The 26,647-nt window shown below is 45.9% G+C and overlaps 1 protein-coding gene and 1 long non-coding RNA gene across 8 annotated transcripts in view; one reads left to right on the top strand and one right to left on the bottom strand.

The window, feature by feature from the left end:
• The window catches only part of mmaa (metabolism of cobalamin associated A), a 57,788-nt gene extending 33,311 nt beyond the window's left edge, over nucleotides 1-24,477 (bottom strand). For all 5 annotated transcript variants that reach the window (XR_015081697.1, XM_086011258.1, XM_086011277.1 and 2 more), the window contains exons 1-2: nucleotides 24,003-24,477; nucleotides 17,892-18,014 (exon numbers count right to left, since the gene is read on the bottom strand). Coding sequence is in view for 4 of the 5 variants with exons in the window: in XM_086011258.1 (XP_085867384.1) it covers nucleotides 17,892-18,014; nucleotides 24,003-24,477 (598 nt within the window). In the remaining variant the exon portion in view is untranslated. The remainder of the gene's footprint in view (nucleotides 1-17,891; nucleotides 18,015-24,002) is intronic.
• A 1-nt stretch (nucleotide 24,478) lies between these two features.
• Nucleotides 24,479-26,647, top strand: part of LOC147122809 (uncharacterized) — a 33,661-nt gene continuing 31,492 nt past the window's right edge. For 2 of the 3 annotated variants that reach the window (XR_015081699.1, XR_015081698.1), the window contains exon 1: nucleotides 24,485-24,564. This is a non-coding gene — a long non-coding RNA (uncharacterized LOC147122809). Of the gene's footprint in view, nucleotides 24,565-26,647 lie in introns of all 3 variants that reach the window. The other variant, XR_015081701.1, reaches the window with a different exon arrangement.

Raw genomic sequence — 26,647 nt, 5'->3', positions numbered from 1 at the left:
CATAACCCTGCAAATTAGTTCTCTTCAAAAACATCCAATTGCCTTTTCAAAGTTCCTATGGAATCTGATTCCACCACCCTTTCACTTAGTGCATTCCAGATCATCATAACCCCTGTGCGAAATAATTTCTCCTCATTTTTCCTCTAGTTCTTTTGCCAATTATTTCAAATCTATGACCTCTGGTAACCAACCCACTTTCCAGAGTAAACAGTTTCTCCCTATTGCTCGATCAAAACACCTCATAATTTTGAATACCTCTATTGTGTCTCCCCTTAACCTTTTCTGTTCTAAGGAGAACAATCCCAGCTTCTCCAATATTTCCACATAACTGAAGTCCCTCATCCCTGATATCATCCTGGTAAACCTCCTCTGTACCTCTCCAGTGCCTTGACATCCTTCTCCAAGTGTGGTGCCCAGAATTGTACACAATACTCCAGCTGAGGCCTAACCAGCGATTTGTAAAGGTTTAGCATGACTTCCTTGTTTTTGTATTCAATGCCCCTATTTACAAAGCCAAGTATCCCATCTGCTTTCTTAACCGCCTTATCAACTTGCCCTGTCACCTTTAAGGATTTGTGAATATGCACCCCAGGACCGTCTGCTCTTGCACCCCCTCAAAATAGTATAATTTAAATGATACTGCCTCTCCATCTTGTTTCTCCCAAATTGCATCACTTCACACTTATCCACATTAAATTGCAGCTGCCATGAGTCTGCCCATTTCACCAATCTGTCCATGTCCTCCTGAAGTCTGCTAATATCCTGCTCACTATTTACTACGTTACCAGATTTTATATCATCCGAAACTTCGAATTTGAACTCTCTATACCCAAGTCCAGGTCATTTATATCTAACAAGAAAATTAATGGTCCTAATATCGACCGCTGGGGGACCCCACTGCATATTTCTCTCCAGTCAGAAAAACATCCATTCACCACTAATGTCTGCTCCTATCCGAGCCACTTATGTACCCAAGTTACCACCGTCCCTTTAATATCATGTGCTTCTATTTTATGAATAAAGTCTGTTATGAGGTACTTTATCAAATTTTGCCTTTTGACAGTCCATATATACACATACATCTACTGCACTACCTTCTTCAACCCTCTCTGTTACTTTATCAAAGAACTCAATCAGGTTAGACAGACACGATTTACCTTTTAACAAATCCATGCTGATTGTCCCTTATTAACCTATGCTCCTCCAAGGTGAGAATTAATTTTAACAATGGTCTCTAGTAGTTTTCCCACCACTGACATTAGACTGATTGGCCTGTAGTTACCAAGTTTATTCCTCTCCCATTTTTGAACAGGGGGCAACATTTGCAAGCCTCCAGTCCTCTGGCATCACTCCTATATCCAAAGAGAATTGAAAGATTGTGGTCAGAGCTTCGGCTATCTCCACCCTAGCTTCCCTCAGCAACCTAGGATGCATCCCATCTGGACCGGGTGACTTGTTAGCTTTGACTGAAGCCAACCTATTTAGCACCTCCTTTCTATCTATTTTTATCCTATCCAATATCTCTACTTCCCCCTCCTCTACTGCGACATTAACTTCATCCTCTTCTTTTGTGATGTCCAGTCATGCCCTCTGCCTCCACAAGAAGATTTCCCTTTTGTCCCTAATCGGCCCACCATTCCTTTAACTATTCTTTTACTTTTTATATGTTTATAAAAGATTTTTGGGTTCCCTTTTATATTACTGGCTAATCTTTTCTCACTCTCTCTTTGCCCTTTTCAATTTGCCCCTGGACTCTGTATTCTGCCTGCTTTTCTACTGTATTCTGTAACTGACATTTGTCATAAACCTCTTCTTTCAGTTTTATTTTAATCTCGATTTCCTGTGTCATCCAGGGAGCTCTAAATTTGGATCCCCCATCTTTCCTCCTCATGGGAATATGCTTGGTTTGTACCAGAACTATCTGCCATTGTTCATTTACTGTTTTCCTGGACATTCTTTGTTTCAATCCACCTGTGCTTGATCCTTTCTCAAATCCTTTCTGAAATTGGCTCTCTTCCAGTTGGCAATTTTCACCTTTGATTTTTATTTTCTCAATTTCCATTCCTGCCCATGTTTAAGCCAGGTCTCCGTTGTAGCCACTATATCATAACCCCATATGGCAACTTACACCCGCAACTCATCAACCTTATTTGCAACACTCGCCACATTAACACACATTCATTCCAATACCATGCTAGACGGTTTTGCTTTTTTCCTTCATCTAATTCCTGTTCTTTTGACACTATTTCTTGTTCTGTTGCTGTTTGTTGTGGGTTAAAATCCCACTCCAGCACCAAAATTTTGGCTGACACTCCAGTGCAGTGCTGAGGGAGTGCTGCACTGTCGGAGATGCCGTCCTTCAGATGAGACGTTAAACCGATGCCCTGTCTGCCCTCTCAGGTGGACGTAAAAGATTCCATGGCACTATTTCGAAGAAGGGCAGGGGAGTTATTCCTGGTGTTCTGGCAAATATTTATCCCTCAACAAAAAACAGATTATCTGGTCACTATCACATTGCTGTTTGTGGGGCCTTGCTGAGTGCAAATGGGCTGCCGCGTCTCCTACATTACAACAGTGACTACACTTCAAAAGTGCTATATAAATGCAAGTCTTTCTTCTTTGTCCTTTCCAGTTTTATATGCACCTTGTCTCTCCTCTCTGCTGCTACGCCCTGGTGCCCCTCCCCCGCAACCCATCTGGCTAGTACAAGTCCTTCCTGTCCCAGAACTGGTCCCAATGCCCCAGGAATCTGAAACCATCTCCTCTGCACCACTTCACTGGGAGTAATCCAGAGATTACTACCTTTAAGGCCTTGTTCTTTAATCTTTTCCTAGCTCCTGAAACTCTGCCTGTAGGACCTCAACCCTTTTCCTATCTATGTCATTGGTTCCAACATGGACCACGACTTCTGGCTGTTCCCCTTCCCCTCGCAGAATGTCCTGCACCCGTTCAGTGATATCCTTCACTTAACAACCTCAGGACGTCCCAAAGCACTTTACATCCATTGAAGTACTTTTGTAGTGTAGTCACTGTTGCAATGTACCCCATGTACAGTCCCAGGGTTAGAATCCCCATGTACAGTCCCAGGGTTAGAATCCCCATGTACAGTCCCAGGGCTGGAATCCCCATGTACAGTCCCAGGCTTAGAATCCCCATGTACAGTCCCAGGGTTAGAATCCCCATGTACAGTCCCAGGGTTAGAATCCCCATGTACGTTTCCAGCTAAGCTCCCACAAACAGCAATGTGATAATGACCAGATCATCTGCTTTAGTGATGTTGATTGAAGGATAAATATTGGCCGGGTCACCGGGGAGGACTCTCCTGCTCTTCTTCGAATAATGCTATGGGATCTTTTGCGTTCACCCAAGAGAGCAATCAAGGTCTCAGTGTAACGTCTCATCCGAAAGACTACACCTCCAACAGTGCAGCACTTCCTCACTACTGCACTGGCGTGTCAGCCTAGATTTTTGTGCTCCCGTTTCTGGAGTGTGACTTGAACCAACAACTTTCTGACTCGAAGGCGAGAGTGCTACCACAGAGCCACAGCTGACAAAAAGGTGGAAGCACAGGGACTGTTTCAGATCATACTGCAAGGGTGATGCAAACCCTGAACTGAGAACAATTACTGCCAGGTAGCCAGGAGATAGATTTTGCCAAATATAGGGAATTGGACTTCCCCTAAAGCAGAGACAAAATAATTGGATTTGGATGCTCTGAAATTACAGAAATGTCCTGTGTTCACAAATGACAATGGAATTATAACTATTTTCCTATTCATTTTGAAAGTTATCCTCTTTTAACATTTGGTTTGTAATTTTTTTTGCATCTACAGTGCTTGCAATTTTTTTGTTTCGAATAAGATTACAAATACATAACCTATGAGGCCGATTTTGTTGGAGGCGGGACTGCTGCTTGTCGGGTCGATGTCCCGCCTCCATTGATTTGTGGCCAACCCATGCTATTTTTCCCTGATTGAACTTGTTAAGCCCGCCCAGCGCACTTTTAAAAACACTTTGCACTTACCTCAGATACTCACCTCTACAGTCTTGCACCCGTTACTTACCTTCACACCACAGTTTTGCACCCGACGCCCACAGACCCAGTACTCGCTGAGCTGAGCTGGCGTGTTTTGGAGCCTTCGGGAAGCCCGCACTTGAGGGTAAAAAGGGGATAATCCTATTTTCTGCCTGTTAACTACCCGCCTCCTGGAAAGATGGCATGGAGGCGGGTTGGGCATCCGCCCCCAAAATCTGCCATTTTCCTGGCAGTCCTGCCTCCATACCCGCCTCCCCAGGGCTGGCAAAATCGCCCCCCACGTTTTTGTTTCATAATTGGTTATTAAATTATTTGTCTGCTTTGGTTATCTCAACAATTGCACAAAAATGACTTTTCCCTTTCTCTTTCTTTCTGTTACTGTCTTCGATGGGTTTGTTACTGTTGTACTGAGAGAATGCTGCACTGTTGGAGATGCCTTTTTCAGATAACATGTTAAACCGAGGCCCCATCTGTCCTCTCAAGTGAACATAAAAGATCGCATGGTACAATTCAGAGAAGAGCAGGGGAGTTTTCCAGGTGTCCTCTCCAATATTTATCCCTCAACAAACACCACTAAAACATATTATCGACTCATTGATCTGATTGCTGTTTGTGGGACCTTGCGGTGCACAAAAATGCTGCTATGTTTGCCTACATAGTGACTACACTTCAAAAAGTGACTACACTTCAAAAAGTACTTCATTGACTACAAATCATTTTGGGACATCCCAGGGGCGTGAAAGGCACTTTATAAATGCAAGTTTGTTCTTTGTTCTTTCTTTGAGCGCATAATCTAGACTGGCACTCCAGTGTAGTACTGAAGGATTGCTGCATTGTTGAAGGTGTCATCCTTTGGATGAGACATTATCGAAGGCCCCATCAGACTTTTTCAGTGGTTCAGTTGGACATTAAAGATCCCATGACACCATTCAAAGAACAGTAGCTAGTTCGACTGTACTCTCAACAACACCAGCAAGAAAAGATTTATTGGTCATTCATCCGAGTACTGTTTGTCGAACCTTGCTGTGTGCAAAATGGCTGTCACATTTGCCTACTTAGCATTCATTGCAGCAATTAAGTTAACCATTAATATTTCAGTGTGAATGTTATCGTGCTATAAATACATGAAGCACATCGGCTGTGGTTATCTGTCATGACACATAGGCCGCAATTTCAATAAAGGAGGCGGGTTGACAGCGGGACCGCTGCTCGGCGTCTTTCGGACCCACTCCCGGATGCTGCCACCCCGCAGTTAAGATTTTACCTTGATTGGCCTCGTTACAGCCGACGTGCGGGCCCCTCCAGGCAACTGCTCGCAGAGTGTCAGGTTCTCGCCTCTGATGACACGTTGTTTCAGGAAAGATTTAAAGGGGCCATGTCCCCATTGCAGAAGCATTAGCTTTTTTCCTGTTAAAAGTGTTGGCTGCTGCAGGAATGGCAACCATAAAAACTAAGGCTGCACCCAGGTTCAATGAGGGCTCCCTCCATGCTCTTGGAGGGAGTTAGAAGACATCAGGAGGTCCTCTGCCCTGGAAATGGATGGAGGAGGCCTCTTCAGCAAACCAAGGCAGCTTGGCTGCAAGTTGCTGAAGGTGTGAGTTTGAGGTCTGTGTGCAGATGCACAGGGGATCAGTGTCAAAAAAGGTTTAATTGTCTGCTGAAATCACTTAAAGTGTGGCCTCTGTGTTCTGGGAAATGAAAGTTCAAGAGTGAGGGCTCAGGGAGAATGCCATATAGAATGTTGGTGGTAACAGCGCAAACCACCGTTTATTGGGTAGATGATGCCTGGGGTTTTGTGAATGCCGGACTTATAACCATCTCAATGTGCCAGCCACCTGTGGTTGAAGCGTAAGCTTACACGAATCTGGCATGGCCAGCAATGTGGTCGCCTGCTGCTGAATTGGTCACATCGGCCTTGCAAGGCGTCCCTCCTCATCCTTCTCCTCGTCCTCTTCTTCCGAGGAGGCTGTGTGCTGAGCCACTTGGTCGCCCGGCAGCACTAAGCCACGCTGCTGTGCAATGTTGTGCAGGGCACAGCAGACCATGACGATTCTGGACACCCTGGCTGGTGCATACTGCAAGGCTCCACCAGGTCTGTCTAGGCATCGGAAGCACATTTTGAGCAAGCCAATAGTTTGCTCGATGATGCTTCTGGTGGATAAGTGACTCACATTGTACCGCTCCTCAGCATCGTTTGCTGGCCTCCTCATCGGTGTCATAAGCCATTTTTTCAGGGGATAGCCCTTGTTGCCAAGAAGCCATCTGTAAAGTTGGGTTGTCGGATGGAAGAGCTGAGGCACAGTAGACTGGTGCAGGATGAAGGAGTCATGGCAACTGCCAGGGTACTTTGCGCAAACATACGCGATGATCTTCCTGTGGTTACACACCAGTTGGATGTTCAGGGAGTGGAATCCCTTGCAGTTGACAAATACAGCTGGGTTGTGATAGGGGGCCCTCATGGCTATGACGCCCTGCACCATTGGCAAGCCTGCCACAACCGCACGCGCGGTCACACTTGGGCCATCCGTGGAGAAGTGGATGTAATTGTGCGCCTTTGCAAAGAGGGCATCGGTGACCTGCGTGATGCAGGTGTGTGCGGCCGACTGGGAGACGCCACTGATGTCTGCAGCTGATCCCTGGAAGGAGCCCAAAGCAAAGAGGTTGAGTGCGGTGGTGACTTTGACAGCCACTGGTAAGGAGTGTCCACACGCTCCTCGGGGCTCCAGGTGTTGGTGGAGCATTGCGCAGGTGTCAACGACCAACTCTCTCGAAAGTCTCAGCCTCCTTTGGCACTGCTGCTCGGTCATGCTGAGGAAGCTGTTCCTCTGCCTGTAAACCCTGTGTTGGGGGTATCCCTGGCGGCGAGGTGCAGCCCTGTGCATCATCAGGTGGGTTGGCACTTCTGGTGCTAGTGTTGTGGCGCTGCCGCGGCTGCTCTTCCTCCAAATCTGATGACCAGGATGAGGGGATGTAAATGGTTCCCATCCCGTTGCTATAGATTTCAGTTGAGGCAAGAAGCTTGCAAGCGCGCACTCAAAGTGGCCTGAAATTATTCCAATCAAGTAACAGTGCAGGTGGGTGAACGTTTGAACAGTCACATTGTCAGTAGATTTGCAAAATCTTATCCCAAACCTCCAACAACAAAGTTGCTGTATTTGAATATCAGCCATGTTACAGGAGCACTTTTAAAGTGCTGCACCAATGACAACAAATCATGTCCTCGAGAAACTCGTCTCCTTGCAGCTGGCATGTTTCTGACAAGACAGGAAACAGGAGCCAGAAGCATGAAAATGGGAAACCACTATAAAAATAGGATTAGCAAGGCAGTTAACAGGCTGTTAACTGCCTTAACTACCTGTCCCACTGGTTCCCGTCGGGTCAGTTTGGGAGTGGTTGACCTGACACTCTCAAAAATCATGTGGGGGCGGGTTGGCAGTCTAAAGCCATTTTTTCTGATTTTCGTTGCCGACCCACCTTCTCAGGGCTATTAAAATCGAGCCCATACTTCTGGCAAAATCAGATTTAAGACTACAACAAAACTACCCTGTGAAATGCACAGATTGAAATAAAAAAGGGCAGCCAGGTGTAATGACGAGGCCATTATCTGATCTGGTTTTCAGATGATTGTATAAACTCCTCAGACTTTGTTCTCATGTCACCAGACATTAGTGTACTATGCTGTAACCTCTTAAGGCTTCTCTGTAACCCAAATGCTTGCTGCATTAAATGCCCTATACATTGTGGTACAGTGCTTTGTCAGACAAATTCTTGATCAGGGTCACATCATCTGAGGAGGTAACAATGGAAGCAAATACCTTCAATAAATAAATACAATAATCTTAACAGGAGCACTGTCAGACCACAATATTCGTCAAGAAACTGTGTATAATTAAATTTGGCCTCAGTAGCCCTGGGTTAGGTAGAGAAAAATTCACTATTTACAGAACTCTGCTGGAAGTATATGTGGATGTTGTGTGAGGGCATCAAGTAACCTGGCAACATTCACACTGGAATAAAACTACTATATCACCTGACAAAGTACAAAATAAAAACAATGAATATTTGGAAGTGATTACAAGTCGATAATCTGATTTTGGATTACAAAATTGTGGCAGAGCAAGATCTATTCTGTTCCAAAATTTAAAAAATTTAATTAAATTTTGGCTGAGCCAAAATTGACAAATTCAAATTGGTTTCCGTTAACTGACATTTATGTCAAACATTCCATAGGACTGTAGATGTTTATAGCACATGGTCATTTGGCCCATCATGTTTGTGCTTTTGCTTTGCTGCAGCAATCCAAAACTAATCTCACTGCACTCTCTCTATAGCTGTACCTTTTTTTTTTAAATTAATTCACGGGATGTGGGCATCGCTGCCAAGGCCAGCATTTATTGCCCATCCTTAATTGCCCTTGAAAAGGTGGTGGCGAGCCGCCTTCTTGAACCGCTGCAGTCCGTGTAGTGAAGGTGCTCCTACAGTGCTGTTAGGTAGGGAGTTCCAGGATTTTGACCAGCGACAATGAAGGAACAGCAATATATTTCCAAGTCAGGATGGTGTGTGACTTGGAGGGGAAATTGGAGGTGGTGGTGTTCCCATGCGCCTGCTGCCCTTGTCCTTCTAGGTGGTAGAGGTCTCGGGTTTGGGAGATGCTGCATTGCATCTTGTAGATGGTACACACTGCAGCGGTGGTGGATGGGGTAACAATCAAGTGGGCTGCTTAGTCCTGGATGGTGTCGAGCTTCTTGAGTGTAGTTGGAGCTGCACTCATCCAGGCAAGTGGAGAATATTCCATCACACTCCTCACTTGTGCCTTGTAGATGTGGAATGGCTTTGGGGAGTCAGAAGGTGGGTTACTCGCCACAGAATACCTAGCCTCTGACCTGCGCTTGTAACCACAGTATGTGTGTGTCTGGTCCAGTTAAGTTTCTGGTCAATGATGACCCCCAGAATGTTGATAGTGGGGGATTAGACAATGTCAATGCTGTTGAATGTCATGGGGAGGTGATTAGACACTCTCTTGTTGGAGATGGTCATTGGCTGGCACTTGTGTGGCATAAATGTTACTTGCTGTGGTAAACCACTGTTTGTATTCCACTGTGTACATGCCTGGACATGCCTCGGCTGACTCCTCCCACAAGTCTTAGTATAAAGGTGACTGCTCCCCAGCCCTTTGTATTTCTGGACCGGTCGACCACTCGAGGCAGACCTTCATTCTTTTGTTAATAAAAGCCTTTAGTTACTCTCTTAACTCTCAGTCTTTTATGAGTAATTGATAGCGCATCACTTGCCACTGATCAGCCCAGGCCTGAATGTTGTCCAGGTATGTGGGCACGGGCTGCTTCATTATCTGAGGAGTTGCGAATGGAACTGAACACTGCAATCATCAGCAAACAACCCCACTTCTGACCTTATGATGGAGGGAAGGTCATCGATGAAGCAGCTGAAGATGGTTGGGGCTAGGACACTGCCCTGAGGAACTCCTAGTGATGTCCTGGGGCCGAGATGATTGGTTTCCTAGAACCACAACCATCTTCCTTTGTGCTAGGTACAACTCCAGCCAGTGGAGAATTCACCCCCCCCCCCCCCGGGTAGGTGCCAGTGCTGGAACAGCTTGGCTAGAGGTGCGGCTAGTTCTGGAGCACGTTTTCAGCACTACAGCCGGGATGTTGTCGGAGCCCATAGCCTTTTGTGTATCCAGTGCGCTCAGCTGTTTCTTGATATCATGTTGAGTGAATCGAATTGGCTGAAGACTGGCTTCTGTGATGGTGGGGTCCTCAGGAGGAGGCCGAGATGGATCATCCACTTGGCACTTCCGATTGCAAATGCTTCAGCCTTGTCTTTTGCACTCACGTGCTGGGCTCTGCCATCGTTGAGGATGGGGATGTTCATGGAGCTTCCCCCTCCCGTTAGATGCTTAATTCACCACTGGATGTGACACGATTGCAGAGCTTTGATCGGATCCGTTGGTTGTGGGATCGCTTAGCTCTGTTCACCAGATTGATTCCTGGGATGAGAGGGTTGCACTACGAGAAGAGATTGAGTAGATTGGGACTGTACTCTCTGGAGTTTCGAAGAATGAGAGGTGATCTCAGTGAAACATTTAAGATTCTGAGGGGGATTGATAGGATAAATGCTGAGAGATTATTTCCCCTGGCTGGAGAGTCTAGAACACGGGGTATAGTCTCAGGATAAGGAGCCGGCCTTTTAAGACTGAGATGGTGAGGAATTTCTTCACTCAGGAGGGTTGTGAATCTTTGGAATTCTCTGCCTCAAATTGCTTTGGATGCTCAGTCATTGAGTGCATTCAAGGCTGAGATAGATAAGATTTTTGGACTCCAGAGGAATATGGGGATAGGGCGGGAAAGTGGAGTTGAGGTCGAAGATCAGCCATGATCTTATTGAATGGCGGAGCAGGCTCGAGGGGTCATATGGCCTACTCCTGCACCTATTTCTTATGTTTTTATGACTGCCTTTTGGAAATCCAAATATCCTACATCCACTGGTTTCCCCTTTATCTATCCTGCTAGTTACATCCTCAAAAAACTCTAATAAATTTTTGAAACATGATTTCCCTTTCATAAAACCACGTTGACTGTCTAATCATATATGATTTTCTAAACGCTCTGTTACCACTTCCTTAATCATGGATTCCAGTATCCAGCAGGGGAGGGTTTAAATTAAGTTGGCAGGGGGATGGGCACTAGAATTAGAAAGGAGAAATAAAGGGCATAAAGGATTGGGAGACAGATAGCATTAAAGTAAGAAATAGTATGGTATTAGATGAGATCAGACTAAGAGAGAACACAGGGTGGTCTAAGATAGGTTTACAGTGTATGAACGCATGAAGCATAGTAAACAAAGTTGGTGAGCTGCAGGCGCAAATAGCCACATGGGAATATGATGTCGTGGCAATAACAGAGACCTGACTCAAAAAAGGGCAGGATTGGGTTTGTAATATTCCTGGATATAAGGTGTTCAGGAAATATAAGGAAGGAAAGATAGGAGATGGTATGGCAGTATTAGTTAAGGAGAATGTTACAGTGCTGGAGAGAGAGGATGTCCAGGAGGCGTCAAGGACAGAATCTATATGGCTAGAGTTAAGAAATAATAAAGGTGCCATTACAATACTAGGTGTATTCTATTGGCCACCAACTAGTGGGAAAAATATGGAGGAGCAAATCTGCAGAAATTAGAGAGAGATGCAAGAACTGTAGGGTAGTGATAATGGGGGACTTCAACTATCCTAATATAGACTGCGATAGTAATAGTGTAAAGGGCAGAGAGGCAGAAGAATTTCTGAAGTGTGTTTAGGAGAACTTTCTTGATCAGTATGTTTCCTGCCTGACGAGGAAGGAGGCATTGCTGGAGCTGATTCTGGTGAATGAGGTAGGTCAAGTGGGGCAAGTGTCAGTAGGTGAGCATTTAGGGAAGAGTGATCATAGTATCATAAGGTTTAGATTAACTATGGAAAAGGACAGGAAGTAATCTAGAGTAAAAATACTTAATTGGAGGAAGGCCAATTTCAGTGGGTTGAGAATGGATCTGGCCCGGGTAAACTGGAATCAAAGATTGGCAGGCAAAACCGTAGTGGAACAATGGGCTGTCTTTAATGAGGAAATAGTTCGGGTACAGTCGAGGTACATTCCCATGAGGGGAAAAGGGAGGGCAGCTAAAGTCAGAACTCACTGGATGACGAAAGAGATAAAGAGTAAGATGAAGCAGAAAAAGAGCACGTATGACAGATGTCAGGTCGAGAATACATCTGACAATCAGGCTAAATATAGAAAGTTCAGAGGAGAAGTAAAAAAGAAAGTAAGAGGGGCAAAGAGAGGGTATGAGAATAGAATGGCAGCTGACATAAAAGGTAATCCAAAAGTCTTCTATAGGCATATAAATAATAAACGGGTAGCAAGAGGAGGGGTGGGGCCGATTAGGGACCGAATAAGAGACCTACGCATGTAGGCATAGGGTATGGCTGAGGTGCTAAATGAGTACCTTGCATCTATGTTCACCCAGGAAGAAGATGCTGCCATAGTCATAGTGAAGGAGGAGGTAGAGGAGATATTGGATGGGATAAAAATTGATAAAGAGGATGTACTAGAAAGGCTGGCTGTACTTAAAGTAGGTAAGTCACCAGGACCAGATGGGATGCATCCTAGGACGCTGAGGGAAGTGAAGGAAGAAATCGCAGAGGTACGGGCCATAATCTTCCAATCCTCCTTAGAAACGGGGGTGGTGCCAGAGGACTGGAGAATTGCAAATGTTACATCCTTGCTCAAAAAAGGGTGTAAAGATAAACCCAGCAACTACAGGCCAGTCAGTTTAACCTCGGTAGTAGGGAAGCTTTTAGAAACAATAATCAGGGACAAAATTAACAGCTACTTGGAAAAGTGTGGATTAATTAAGGAAATCCATCACGGATTTGTTAAAGGCAAATCATGTTTAACCAACTTGGTTAACAGTGAGGGTTGATGAGGGCAATGCGGTTGACGTGGTGTACATGGATTTCCAAAAGGTGTTCGACAAAGTACCACATAATAGGCTTGCCAGCAAAGTTGAAGCCCATGGAATAAAAAGGGACAGTGGCAGCATGGATACGAAATTGGCTAAGTGACAGGGAACAAAGTAGCGGTGAATGGTTGTTTTTCAGACTGGAGGAAGGTATACAGTGGTGCTCCCCAGGGGTCAGTTCTAGGACCACTGCTTTTCTTGATGAACATCAATGACTTGTACTTGGGTGTACAGGGCACAATTTCAAAATTGGCAGATGACACAAAACTTGGAAGTATAGTGAACAGCGAGGAGAATAGTGATAGACTTCAAAAAGGACATAGACAGGCTGGTGGAATGGGCAGACATGTGGCAGATGAAATTTAACGCAGAAAAATGCAAAGTGATACATTTTGGTAGAATGAAGAGAGGAAATATAAACTAAAGGGTACAATCCTAAAGGGGATGCAGGAACAGAGAGACCATGGGGTATATGTACACAAATCGTTGAAGGTGGCAGGGCAGGTTGAGAAGGCAGTTAAAAAAGCTTACGGGATCGTGGGCTTCATGAATAGAGGTGTAGAGTACAAAAGCATGGAAATTATGATAGATCTGTATAAAACACTGGTTCGGCTTCAACTGGAGTATTGTGTCTAATTCTGGGCACCGCACTTTAGGAAGGATATGATGGTCTTAGAAAGGGTGCAGAAAAGATTTACGAGAATGATACCAGGGATGAGGGACTTCAGTTACGTGGATAGACTGGAGAATCTGGGGTTGATCTCCTTAGAATGGAGAAAATTGAGAGCAGATTTGATAGAGGTGTTCAAAATCATGAGGGGGGTCTGGACAGAGTAGATATAGAGAAACTGTTCCCATTGGCAGAAGGGTCAAGAACCAGAGGACACAGATTTAAGGTGATTGGCAGAAGAACCAAAGGCGACATGAGGAAACACTTTTTTACTCAGCGAGTGGTTAGGATCTGGAATGCAATGCCTGAAAGGGTGGTGGAGGCAGACTCAAACACAGCTTTCAAAAGGGAGTTGGATAAGTACCTGAAGGAAAAAAACTTGTCGGGCTACGGGGAAAGGGCGGGGGAGTGGGACTAGCTGAAGTGCTCTTGCATGGGCTCGACGGGCCTAATGGCCTTTTTCCATGCTGTAACCATTCTATATGATTTTCCCTAATAACTAATGTCAGGCTAACTTGCCTGTAGTTCCCTGTTTTCTCTCTTCCCCCCCTTTCTTGAATAGTGGGGTTACATTTGCTACCTGCCAATCCACTGGGACTGTTCTAGAATCTAGGGAATTTTGGAAGATCACAACCAAGGCATCCACTATCTCTGCAGCCACCTCTTAGAATCCTAGGATGTAGGCCATCACATCCAGGGGATTTGTCAGCTTTTAGTCCCATTAGTTTCTCAAGTACTTTTTCTCTACTGATCTTAATTACTTCAAGTTCCTCACTCTCAATAGCCCCTTGATTCTCCACTGTTTTTGGTTTGCTTTTTGTGTCTTCTACTGTGAAGACAGATATAAAATATTTCTTTAAAGCCTCGCCATTTCCTTGTTCCCCATTATAATTTCTCCTGTCTCAGCTTCTAAGGGATCAACTCTTACTTTTGCTACTGTCTTCCTTTTTACATACTTGTAGAAGCTCCGACAATCTGTTTTTATATTTCTTGCTAGTTTAATCTCATTCTATTTTCTCCCTTTTTATGTTTTGGTCATCCTTTGCTGGTTTCTAAAGCTCGCTCAATCCTCATGCTTACTACTATTCTTTGCATCATTATAAGCCGCCTCTTATAATCCAATACTTCTTTAGCTAGCCATGGAGGGATCACTTTTCCCGTGGAGTTTTTATTTCTCAATGGAATATATATTCGTTGAGAATTTTGGAATATTTCTTTAAATGTTTATCACTGTTTATCTACCATCATAGCTTTTAATCTAATTTTCTAATCTACTTTAGCCAACTCGCCCCTCATACCTACGTAATTGACTTTGTTTAAGTTTAAGACTCTAGTGTCAGACTTAAGAATGTCACTTTCAAACTTAATGTGAAATTCTATTATATTATGATCACTCTTCCCTAGAGGATCCTCTACTATAAAATTACTAATTAACCCTGTCTCAGTACACAAAACAAGATCTAAAATAGCCTGTTCCCTGGTTGGTTCTGAGACATATTGTTCGAGGAAACTGTCTCGAATGCATTCCATGAACTTGTCCTCCAGACTACCTTTGCCAATTTGTTTTGGCAGGTCTATGTGAAGATTGAAGTACCCCACAATGATTGCATTACCTTTGTTACAAGCTCCTATTATTTGTTGACTAATACTCTGTCCAATGGTATAGCTACTGTTAGGGGGTCTATAAACTACTCCCACCAGTGTTTTCTGCCCTTGTTATTTCTTTTCTCCACACATACTGATTCTACTTCCTGATCTTTCGAGCCAAGATCCTTTCTCACTACTGTCCTTATGTCATTCTTTATCAGGGCTAGCCCCCTCCTTTTCCATTCTGCCGGTCTTTTCGAAACGTCAAGTACAATGGAATATTTAGTTCCCAACCTTGGTTTCTCCCTCGTGCTGGTTTTCTCACCAGCTGCCGCAAGCCCAGTCTGGTAGCTGTATCTTCAGGACTCGGCCAGCTTGGTCAGTAGTGGTGCTGCCGAGCCACTGTTGGTGATGGACATTGAAGTCCCTCACACAAAGTACATTCTATGCCCTTGCTGCCCTCAGTGCTTCTTCCAAGTGATGTTCAACATGGAGGAGTGCTGATTCATCCTTGCCCAGGTTTGACCTGATGCCATGAGACTTCATGGGGTCTGGAGTCAATGTTGAGGACACCCAAGGCCACTCCCTCCCGACTGTATACCACTGTGCCACCACCTCTGGTGGGTCTGTCCTCCTTCTGCCTCAAATGTTTATCTAATCTTTCCTTAAAAGATGCAATGGTCTCAGCCTCAATTACTCTGAGAAAGCATTCCATGCCCACCAGATAATCAGTTTTAGTGATGTTGGTTGAGGGATAAATATTAGCCAGGAGAACTCCCCAGCTCTTCTTCAAATATTATATGGGGATCTTTTACATCCACTAGACAGGGCCTCAGTTTAATGTCTCATCCGAAAGATGGCACCTCCAACGGTGCAGCACTGAAATGTTACCCTGGATTATGTGGTCAGATCTCTGGAATGGGACTTGAATCCACAACCTTCTGACTCAATCATGTGTGCTACCACTGAGCCAAGGCTGACACCTAACAAATCTCCATATAAATTGCTCCTAACCTCTCTCCTCACTCAACTAACAATTTAAATTGATGATCCCTCATCACTTACGCCCTGGCCGGAAAATGTCTTTCCCTATTTAACACTATAAAAACCCTTCACTATTTATAATAACATTTCTATTAAATAAATCTGGTAGGAAATTCAGGAGAATTTTTTTTTACTGAGAATGTGGAACTTGCTACCACATGGAGTAATTGAGGCAAATAGCATAAATGCATTTAAGGGGAAGCTAGATAAGTATATGAGGGAGAAAGGAATAGAAGGTCATGCTGGGTGAGATGAAGTAGGGTGGGAGGAGGCTCATGTGGAGCATAAACACCGGCATAGACCAGTTGGGCTGAATGGCCTGTTTCTGGACGGTTTCTGTGTTGTAAATTCTATGTAAAACTAGTCTTAGCCTTTCCTGAAATGGTCCCAGTATCTAAAGTCTCGCCTAATAACTATAGTTATCATACTGGTAAATCAACGTAGCAGTTCTCTGTGGCTTTTCAAGTCCTTTGTGTAATTCTTTTCTTATTTTGACTTGTAAGTAAAGCTAATACATTATTGTTCTCTGGGCGTGTCACATGTTAAATTACAACAGGAATGCTTCCAGGTACTTCATGTCAAGTTTTGGTTCATTCGATGTAAAGCTGGTCTATGGAAGCTGGCTTAAAGGAAGCGCGAGTAAAATGATTTTAATTGCTCCAACATTCGTGCCTTCAGCTGCCAAGGCCCTATGCTCTGGAATACCCTCCCTAAACCTCTCCGCATCTCTTCCTCTCTTTCCTCCTTTAAGATGCTCCTTAAAACCTACCTCTGCCCTAATATCTTCCCATGTGGCTCGGTGTCAAATTTTATTTTACAACGCTCCTGTGAAGCGACTTGGGACATTAAAGGTGCATTATACATACAAGTTGTTGTTGTTGGGAAGCAGCCCAAATCATAATCTTTGGGAATGATTACAAGGATATAATCATATTATGGTTTACAAAGCACTCATGAATGGCCACCTGTGCGAGATACCAGAGGGTATCAGGCACCTGTGGAACCATACCGAGAGAAGAGCGAAGGGGAGGGGGAAAAAGCAGTTTAAAACACTAAAATATATAAATCACACCAACAATGAAATGTTTGAATAAACAAATGTAAATGGCTTTTAAAAACCAGCAAAATAATTAAAATTAAAATAATCCTTAGTTAGCCATGTTTAAATCCCCACTTCTCAAATTTAAATCAGTTCTGTAATACTGCATGCAACTGCCATGTTTTTACTCCATAACGCATATCATGCAACTTGGGTCCTACTTTTCTTCTTTAAACATTTAACAATACTAATATTGCTTGCCATTGTACATTTAGAACACCACATAGGTCCGGTGTGATACAATATTTAAGCATCCTGTGAATCCAACTGCACATAATTTGATTGTTTGCAGGACCTTGCTGTGCATGTACTGAGCTGCCACATTTGCTTACATAACAGTGACTGCATTTCAAACAGTAAATCATTGATTGTAAAGTACTTTAGAGCATGAGAACATGATAAGGTGCTGTATAAACATAAGTTCTTTCTCTCTTTCATATGATTTAGTCAATTCTTGTTGTTCAAATGTGGTATCATGCTGTAACCTGTGTGGTGTCTTCTATATTCAAAACAGTTCTAACTCACGAGAGCAGTTGCATTCAAGTTAAAGGCAGTGACTTAGTTACATAATTTTCCAAGTTGCAATTACAACTAGACCAAGGAACATGATATAAAGGAGAACACTAAGCATCCTCCACTTTAATTCTCAATACAACAAAAATCTAAATTATTCCTATATATTGTAAAAATACAATTCAAAGGATCTTTCTAACTTACTTACAGCTGGCACTTCAATTACAAATTTATTCTCACTCATTCAATTAATTAGGTGTTCCCCATTCTTCACTGATAATCTCTACAGCAATTCCAGCTTGCAGTTAACACAGCACCAGCAAAAAGCAAACTGTGGGACTTTCTAATATGGTTGACCTTAAGGGAATAAAAGCATGACCTTGCACTGCCTTGGAGGTGTCTCACTTTATATGCAACTTCATACTTACCTCCAGAGGTTTTCGAAGATGGATCAACTGCTAGAACAGCAACTTTATGACCCTTTCCTGTCAGCATCTTCCCAAATTTTTCAATAAATGTGGATTTCCCAGCACCTGGTGGACCAGACAGTCCTGAAGGACAAACAAGTAAATTAAATCACCACAGTCTGGACTTGTTTCCAACAGAATGTGGCTTCAAATCATTGCTAAACTCTCCTCCACAGAGCACACAATGTTTTGAGGCATGTGTCATACAGATACTGGAAACTAAATTGCAGAATCTTTTCACAAAAGAGAGCAAGATCTTTATATCATTTAATTTAGTAATACTGAATGAAATTGTTGTTGGGAAGGGGTGGGCAGCAAAATAATACCATTCCGGTGATTGTTTTGGCATAGAGTCATAGAAGCACAGGAGGCGGCCATTCGGCCCATCGAGTCCGTGCCAGCTCTCTATACAGCAATCCAGTCAGTCCCATTCCCTCGCTCTTTCCCCGTAGCCCTGCAAGTTTATTTCCCTCAAGTGCCTATCCAGTCTCCCCTTGAAAACATTGTGTCTCCGCTTCCACCACTTCCATCGGCAGCGAGTTCCAGGTCCTCACCACTCGCTGAGTGAGTTTTTCCTCACGTCCCCCCTGTATCTCTTGCCCAAAATCTTAAATCTGTGTCCCCTAGTCCTTGTTCCATCAACTAGTGGGAACAACCTTTCCCCGTCTAGCCTATCCAAAGCCGTCATAATCTTGTACACCTCGATCAAATAACCCCTCAACCTCCTTTGCTTTAATGAAAACAAATCTAGCTTCTCCAACCTGTCTTTGAGCTAAGATCCTCCATCCCCAGAACCATTCTGGTAAATCTCCTCTGCACCGTCTCAAGTGCATTCACATCCTTCCTAAAGTGTGATGACCAGAACTGGATGCAATACTCCAGTTGTGGCCTAACCAGCGCTTCATAAAGTTTCAGTATAACTTCTCTACTTTTGTACTCAATGGGCCCGATTTTCGGCTTGTGTGGGGAATGGTCGGATTTCCCCGAATGTGGGGTTTCTGACACACAAAAAAAAGTGTCAGCCAGCCCCACGCAATTTTCCCTCAATTGGCCAATTAATTCCCAGCATGTGGGAAGCCTTGCTAATTGTCTAAATCGAGTCAGAAATCCCCACAGTATGATGTCATCATTCGTGGCGCTTTCAAGGTCCATAGCAAGCACTGCATCATCTGAAGGCTTCCAAATGAACCATACAGGATGGCAGAGGAGCCTGCAGCAGCTGTGGCCAGTGTCAGACCCCGAGCTGCCTTCAAATTCGACAAGGCTTCACTGCAGGCATTATTGGATGGGGTTAGGGCCCACAGGGAGGTCCTCTTCCCTAGGTCAGGGAGGAAGAGGCCTCCCACTGAGACCAATGCTGCACAGATGCAGGAGTCTCTGGTAGGTTTTGTCTCCAGGGTCGCTGCGAGTGTGGAGCGAATGGAGGAGTCCATAGCGACCATGAACAGAGCCTTTGTGGAGTCATTGGTGCATGAACGCAGCACCATGGAAAGGTTGGCGACCTCCATGGAGGAGATAACTTGCCAGCATACGGAAAACATGGTGAGTGCTCATAAGAGAGTGACATCTCTTGAGGAGCGTTGACCATCTGTTGAACAGAGAAACCAGATCTTCATGGAAGTCCTTCTGAGTAGGACTGCCAGTGCAGAAACAGGTCCCACTGGCCCCCTAAAGCGCAGCAAGGTGCTCTCAAGCCACTTCCAAGCGCTGGCCCCTTCTGGCTTGTGCAGCTTCAGGTGAGTGAGCAGCAGCAGCCTGGTGCTCCTGGTAATCATCCTGCTGTTCCTGGTTCTGCTGCTGCCACCTCTGCAGTTGGAGATCCTCTAATGCCAGGAAGGGAAGGTGCCAAAGGTCTCCCATGCTTCTAGCAGATGCCTCCGTTGAGGGGGCGCTGAGTTAGGGTGGTGAGAGGGACTTCCCAGGAGCTCACACTGAAGAAGTGTGTGAGGCTCCAACTTTCTGCAGCTGCTCCTAAGGCTTCACAAAGTTCCCCCAAGCCTTGATCAACAAGGTCCTGCAGCCTGCAAATGCTGCCTCTTTAAATATCTTCAGCCCTCAGCGACCTGCTGCTGCAAGCAAGCAAGCCAGCTGTTTTCACGCTAGCTCTCATCGGCGGGGTTCTCCGCAGGCAGGTTTCAGGTGGGGAAAGCCCCAAAGTCGCAACGGCACAAGAAAATCCACTTCAACAAGCAGATAATTGCTTGTTAGTGCTCCGACGAGCAGTCCTGCCAGCGGCGGGCGGGACTGAAGCGGGGCGCGTGAAAACGGCAATCCGAAATTCGGACGGGGCGGGGAATCAGGCGGGAGGGGGGGTCCCGACCCGCCTTTTCCGCGATTTTCGGACCACGGCCGCATGAAAAGCCGCCCGACGGCTGCCCGAAAATCAGGGCCACTATCTCTATTTATGAAGCCCAAGATCCCATATGCTTTGCTAACCACTCTCTCAATATGTCCCGCCACCTTCGGGGACTTATACACATTAACTCCCAGGTCGCTCTGTCCCTGCACACTCTTTAAAACTGTGCCATTAAGTGTATATTGCCTCTCCCTGCTCCTTCTGCCAAAAATGCATCACCTCACACTTCTCTATATTAAATTCCATCTACCACTTGTCTGCCCATTCTGATAGCCTTTCTATGTCCTGCTGCAGTCGATTGGTAGCATCCTCACTGTTTGCCACACCCCAAGTTTGGTGTCACTGACAAATTTAGAAATTCTACTGTATTCCAATATCCAGGTCATTTATATATATCAAAAAAAGCAGTGGCCCCAACACTGATCCTTGGGGAACACCACGGTCTACCATCCTCCAGTCTGAAAAACAGCATTTACCACAACTTGCTGTTTTCTATCCTTAAGCCAATTCCTTATCCAGCACTCCAAGGTCGCTCTGTTCCTCTACACTTCTCAGTGTCCTACCATTTATTGTGTATTCCCTTGACTCGTCAGCCCTCCCCAAATACATTACCTCACACTTCTCCGGATTGAATTCCATTTGCCATTTTTCTGCCCACCTGACCAGTCCATTGATATCTTCCTGCAGTCTACAGCTTGACATTCATCATACACCCTCTTTTTTTGTTTCATCATCTTTTCAACCTCCCTCGTCATCCAAGGAGCCCTTGCTTTGATTCCCTTACCCTTCCTTCTTGCTGGAATGTACCTAACCTGTACTTGGAACATCTCCTCCTTAAAGAACACCCACTGTTCTGTTACAGATTTTCCCGTCGGTCTTTGGTTCCATTTTACCCTGGCTTATTCCTTTCGCATCCTATTCCAGTTTAGAAGTTCCACTCTAGATTGTTCCTTGCTCCTCTCCACTGCTAATCTAAATCTTATGATACGATGGTCATTTGTACCCAAGTGTTCTCCCACAGACACTTGGTCGACCTGGCCCACCTCATTCCCCAGCACCAGATCCAGCAATGCCTCCTTCCTAGTTGGGTCAAGAACATACTGGTCAAGGAAATTCTCCTGAACACATTTCAGAAATTCCTCCCCCTCCTTTCCCTTCACCCTAGTATTATCCCAATCAATATTTGGGTAATTAAAGTACCCCAATATCACCACTCTATAGCTCTTGCATGTCTCTGCAATTTCCCTGCAGATTTGCTCCTCTACCTCCCTCTCACTATTTGGAGGCCTGTAGAATACCCCCAATAACATGATCATACCCTTTTTGCTCCTCAACTCTAACCAAATGTATTCTGTCCTTGTTCCCTCAAGAACATCCTCCCTTTCCAACACTACAATGTCTTCCTTAATCAGCATTGCCACCCCACCTCCCTTTTTTCCTTCCCTATCTTTTCTGAACATCTTGTACCCTTGAATATTAAGTGCCCAGTCCTCACCGGTTTTAAGCCATGTTTCCGTTATTGCGGATACATGAGCTAGGCCAACGTTTTCAGTGTGATTAAAAACCCACTAAATACATACCTTATGCATTACCCATTAGGTCATGTACCCGATTCACACTTCTGTATTGTCTTTCATAATCAATTAGTTTCAATATATAAAATTATATGTGATGGCATACAATTCCAATCTTGTTGATCTCTGCCAGAAAAACTGTTGTATTTATATAGCGCCTTTAACATAGTAAAATGTCCCACGGCGCTTCACAGGAGTATTAAAAGACAAAAATTTTGACACCGAGCCACATAAGGAGAAATTAGGGCAGGTGACCAAAAGCTTGGTCAAAAGAGGTAGGTTCTAAGGAGATCCTTAAAGGAGGAAAGAGAGGTAGCGAGGCGGAGAGGTTTAGGCAGGGAATTCCAGAGCTTAGGGCCTAGGTAACAGAAGGCAAGGCTACCAATGGTTGAGCGATTATAATCAGGGATGCTCAAGAGGGTAGAATTAGAGGAGCGCAGATATCTCGGGGGGGGGGGGGGGAAAGGGGGTTGTGGGGCTGAAGATGAGATAGGGAGGGGCAAAGCCATGGAGGAATTTGAAAACAAGGATGAGAATTTTGAAATCGAGGCGTTGCTTAACCGGGAGCCAATGTAGGTCAGCGAGCACAGGGGTGAGGGGAGAACGGGACGTGGTGCGAGTTAGGACACGGGCAGCCAAGTTTTGGATGATCTCAAGTTTACGTAGGGTAGAATGTGGGAGGCCAGCCAGGAGTGCGTTGGAATAGTCAAGTCTAGAGGTAACAAAGGCACGGATGAGGGTTTCAGCAGCGGATGAGCTGAGGCAAGGGCGGAGACGGGCGATGTGATAGAGGTGGAAATAGGCGGTCTTAGTTATGCTGCGGATATGTGGTCGGAAGCTCATTTCAGGGTCAAATATGACACCAAGGTTGCTAACAATGTGGTTCAGCATCAGGCAGATGTTAGGGAGAGGGACAGAGTTAGTGGCTAGGGAACGGAGTTGGTGGCAGGGACCGAAAACAATGGCTTGGGTCTTCCCAATATTTAATTGGAGAAAATTTCTGCTCATCCAGAACTGGATGTCAGACAAGCAGTCTGACAATTTAGAGGCCGTCTACCAGAAGAGTTTAACAGTTTAAACTGCTGGGTGATATAGGATTGGATTCCTCATTGGTAGACTTCCCACGGATTGACAGCACAGGGAATACAATGAATCAGTAACTGTGAATGTTAGTCAGCAGAGATGTTTAGAACCCAAACATATATGGCAAGGTGTAGAAATGAGTAATAACAAAAAGGTCAAACTTTGCGATTTCAGTGAGATTCTCAGCAGCAGCTCTACTATCGATGCAGGAGCTTCTGGAGCCGACATATTCAAGCAGCGGCCACCCTACCATTGAAATGTCTTGCAGACCTCTCATCTTCCTTGGGCTTGATTGGTCTGCTGGAAGTGGGATAGTCTCCAGGTGGAACCATTAAGAAAGTACCAGAAGCAACCCCAGCTGTAGGAATCACGATAGCCATAAGGAATCAGTGGTCAAAACCTCTACTCAGAGCCTTCAGCCAAGCAGTTAAGCACAAAATGGAAACCCTGACTCTAGAATTTGACCGACTGAGCACCCAAGCACCCTTCAGATGGAGGAAGTGTATGAAGGACTGAAGTATGGGGGAGATCCAGACCTAAAGTATGGAAAAGAGGATGCTGAGATCCCTTCATAGTCAGAGCAGTCATCCTCAGTAATACTTTCCAGGGTAAAAATCCAAGCAATCAGGAGGTTCTTCAAACTACAGGCTATCAAAGGGAACCAACACCCTCAGCAGTATCATTCAAAGGGGCAAAGCAGCGGTGAGGTACTCACAAATACTGAGCAGTATATCTTGGAAGATCAACCTGATTGACGCCTACCAGTCCTGACCTTTTAACATCAAGCCATACTGATCAGCCAAAGTTCTCACCGGTTGGCGATCACAGGCATGAATGTCAAGTGAGGCCAGGATCGGCTCCACTGTGATAACCGCCTCACCCCATTTGGGCAACCTTGCCCTGTTAGAATCGTTACCTGCTGCCAAGATGGGGGAAGAAAATAAACCTAATGTCTAGTTTGATCTGTCGCTGCTAACAATTAACACGGCTTCATTGGTTTAAACGGGTTGGCAATTTGTGCAACTATTGTTCATCACTACTAACTGGCTCGATACTGACCCAATCTGAAGGCCAGCGGCCTCCCTCCATTCGGTCGCTCTCGCTCCCTCTGGCAGGCCAGTACTCTCTGCAGCAGCAGCAGCTGAGCCAAGCACTTCTTGTGTTTGTGAGACGATTCAACCAGGGTGATGGCCTCGGCCAGGCAGGCCCTCTGTCCGTCCAACAGTCCTCCGCCTAGCCGATCGAGCAGCCGCCTCTCCCACTCCGACAGCGTTTGGGCCAGCAGCTGCTGCTCGCGCGCCGCCACCTCCGTACTCAGGCCCCGGGGCTCCGCTCCCGGCACAGCGGGGTGACGGCTCTGGCCGCTGGCCGTGCGCGCGTATAACAGGCAGCCCCCAGCCGGGGCCACCGGGCTCTGGCGCCACGGCAACGTTCCGGAGCGCGCCGACCTCAAACTGTGCAACGTCGCGAGAGCCCAACGGCTCCTCCACCACCACAGGGCCGGGAGCGGCGGCGGCCGCATCGCCACTGACATCCTTTAAAGGCAGAGACGCCGAGAGCCCAGTTTAAATCGCCGCCGACATATTTAAGTGACTGTGCGTTTCATATTTTTTTTAAAAAGGTAAACTTGGAGGTGGGCAAACAATGTGGCCTGCTAACTCAAGCCAACTGATATTTTTAACCCTTATTCGGGTCACTGCTATATTACATAAGCAAAGAAAGAAAATCCCACAGCTGGGCAAGCTGACTCGTTACCCAGCCCGCACTGTCCTCCAGTGGGTTTCCCGTACTCTTGCCACTGTACGCATGCGTATATGGTAGTTGTTTGATTTGAGAACAGTTTACGCCATCTTTGATCAACAACAAGAACAACTTGCATTTATAAAGCGCCTTTAAAGTAGTAAAACGTCCCAAGGCGCTTCACAGGAGCGTTCTCAAACAAAAATCTGACATAAGCCACATAAGGAGAAAGGACTGATTGCAGTCCTGACCACTGGGGGTGGATTTCGGGAGGGTTTTGGGGTGCAAAGAGGGTGATCATCGGGAGCCTCAGAAGCAGCTTGCCGGTGCTGGGAGAGAAAAATAGGTCTTTAGGAGAGTCAGGGGGCAGGGAGGAGAAGTAATTGGGAGAGGGGCGAGCGTGGGCCGGCAGCGGTGTACTATTTTAATGTGGAGCTGGGAGCCGCACTCGCCAGCAGTAATCTCCAGACGGTTTCATAGTACTGAGATCGCGAGGGGAGCTCGGGACCAGAGATCACGAGTTGAGTTCGGGGCCAGAGATCGTGAGGGGAGCGAGGGGCCAGGGATCGTGAGGCTCACAGGCACAAATACAAAAAACTGATGAGTTCCACTAACCTCCCCCCGGTTAACCTTCACCAGAATATTAGTGCTAATTTTATCTTGTGATAGACAACATCATTCATGTCCGAGGCCAGGACCCAGGAGCGAGGAAGGGACCCAGGAGCGAGGACGGGACCCGGGAGCGACATCGGGACTCAGGAGCGAGGACGAGCCCAGCAGCGTGGTCGAGGCCCAGGAGTGGCGCAGCGTGGACCAGCAGCAGGGTCGGGGCCCAGGGAAGGTGCAGCATAGGCCAACAACTGTATCCTATGAAACCCAGGCAGAGAGGACCTACGGGAAGGAGGGAGGAGGACAGTAGGAGTGTGTTTGTGTGTGTGTGTGCTAGGCTGATGTAGCAGAGCCTCGTCTCCAATCATCTTGGGTTCCCTTGCCATTGGACCAAGACCTTGCTCTGTCAAGCCCGTGTGGTAGCTGGTGTGCAACTGCCACCCCATGTTAAAAGAATTCATGCACCTGCATCTTCCACCCTTTAAAATGAAGTTCGGGACCTGGAACGTCAGGATCCTCATGGACAACCCCAACAGCGACAGACCGGAACGCCGTACTGCTGTCGTTGCCCAGGAGCTCAGACGTTTCGACACAGACAGCGCCGCCCTAAGCGAGACCTGGCGGGCAGGGAAGGCCAGCTCAAGGAGCAAGGCGGTGGTTACACCTTCTTCAGGAAAGGCAAACCTGAAGAAGAATGCCGCCTCTATGGAGTAGGCTTCGCCATAAAAAATGAGTTAGTTGGACGTCTCAGAGACTCCCCTTGCGGAATAAACGAACGCCTCATGACTATTCGGCTCACCCTAGCCAGGAACCAGTGTGCTACAGTCATCAGTGTGTACACCCCAACACTGGAAGCCACAGACGAGACCAAAGAGGAATTCTACTCCAGCCTCGAACAATCCCTGTCCCGAGTCCCAACGGGCAACAAGCTGATCCTCCTTGGCGACTTTAACGCCAGAGTTGGAAAGGACACAGACCTCTGGGGAGGTGTGATCAGCAGAGAGGGGGTAGGGAAAGCCAACTCCAGCGGTACCCTCCTGAAGAAATGCTTAGAACATGGCCTTATCATAACCAACACCTTGTTCCATTAGGGAGACAAGTACAAGGCTTCATGGCAACACCCTTGCTCCAAGCACTGGCATCTGCTGGACTACATCATCGTCTGAGTGAGGGACTGCAAGAACATCCACATCACCCGCGCCATGACAGGAATGGACGACTGTTGGACAGACCACTGCCTAATCCGCTCCGTCATCTCCATTAATGTAGCTCCAAATCAGCGGCGGCACAAAAACAATGCCGCAGGAAAATCAACGCTGGAGCACTCAAAGACCTGCTAAGAAAGCCCTATTCAG

The sequence above is a fragment of the Somniosus microcephalus genome, chromosome 2 (assembly GCF_052327205.1).
Source record: "Somniosus microcephalus isolate GS21.2 chromosome 2, FLI_Smic_1.0, whole genome shotgun sequence".
Taxonomy (NCBI): Eukaryota; Metazoa; Chordata; class Chondrichthyes; order Squaliformes; family Somniosidae; genus Somniosus; species Somniosus microcephalus.
Note: the sequence above shows the minus strand (reverse complement) of the source record. Positions and strands in the feature narration are given on the sequence as shown.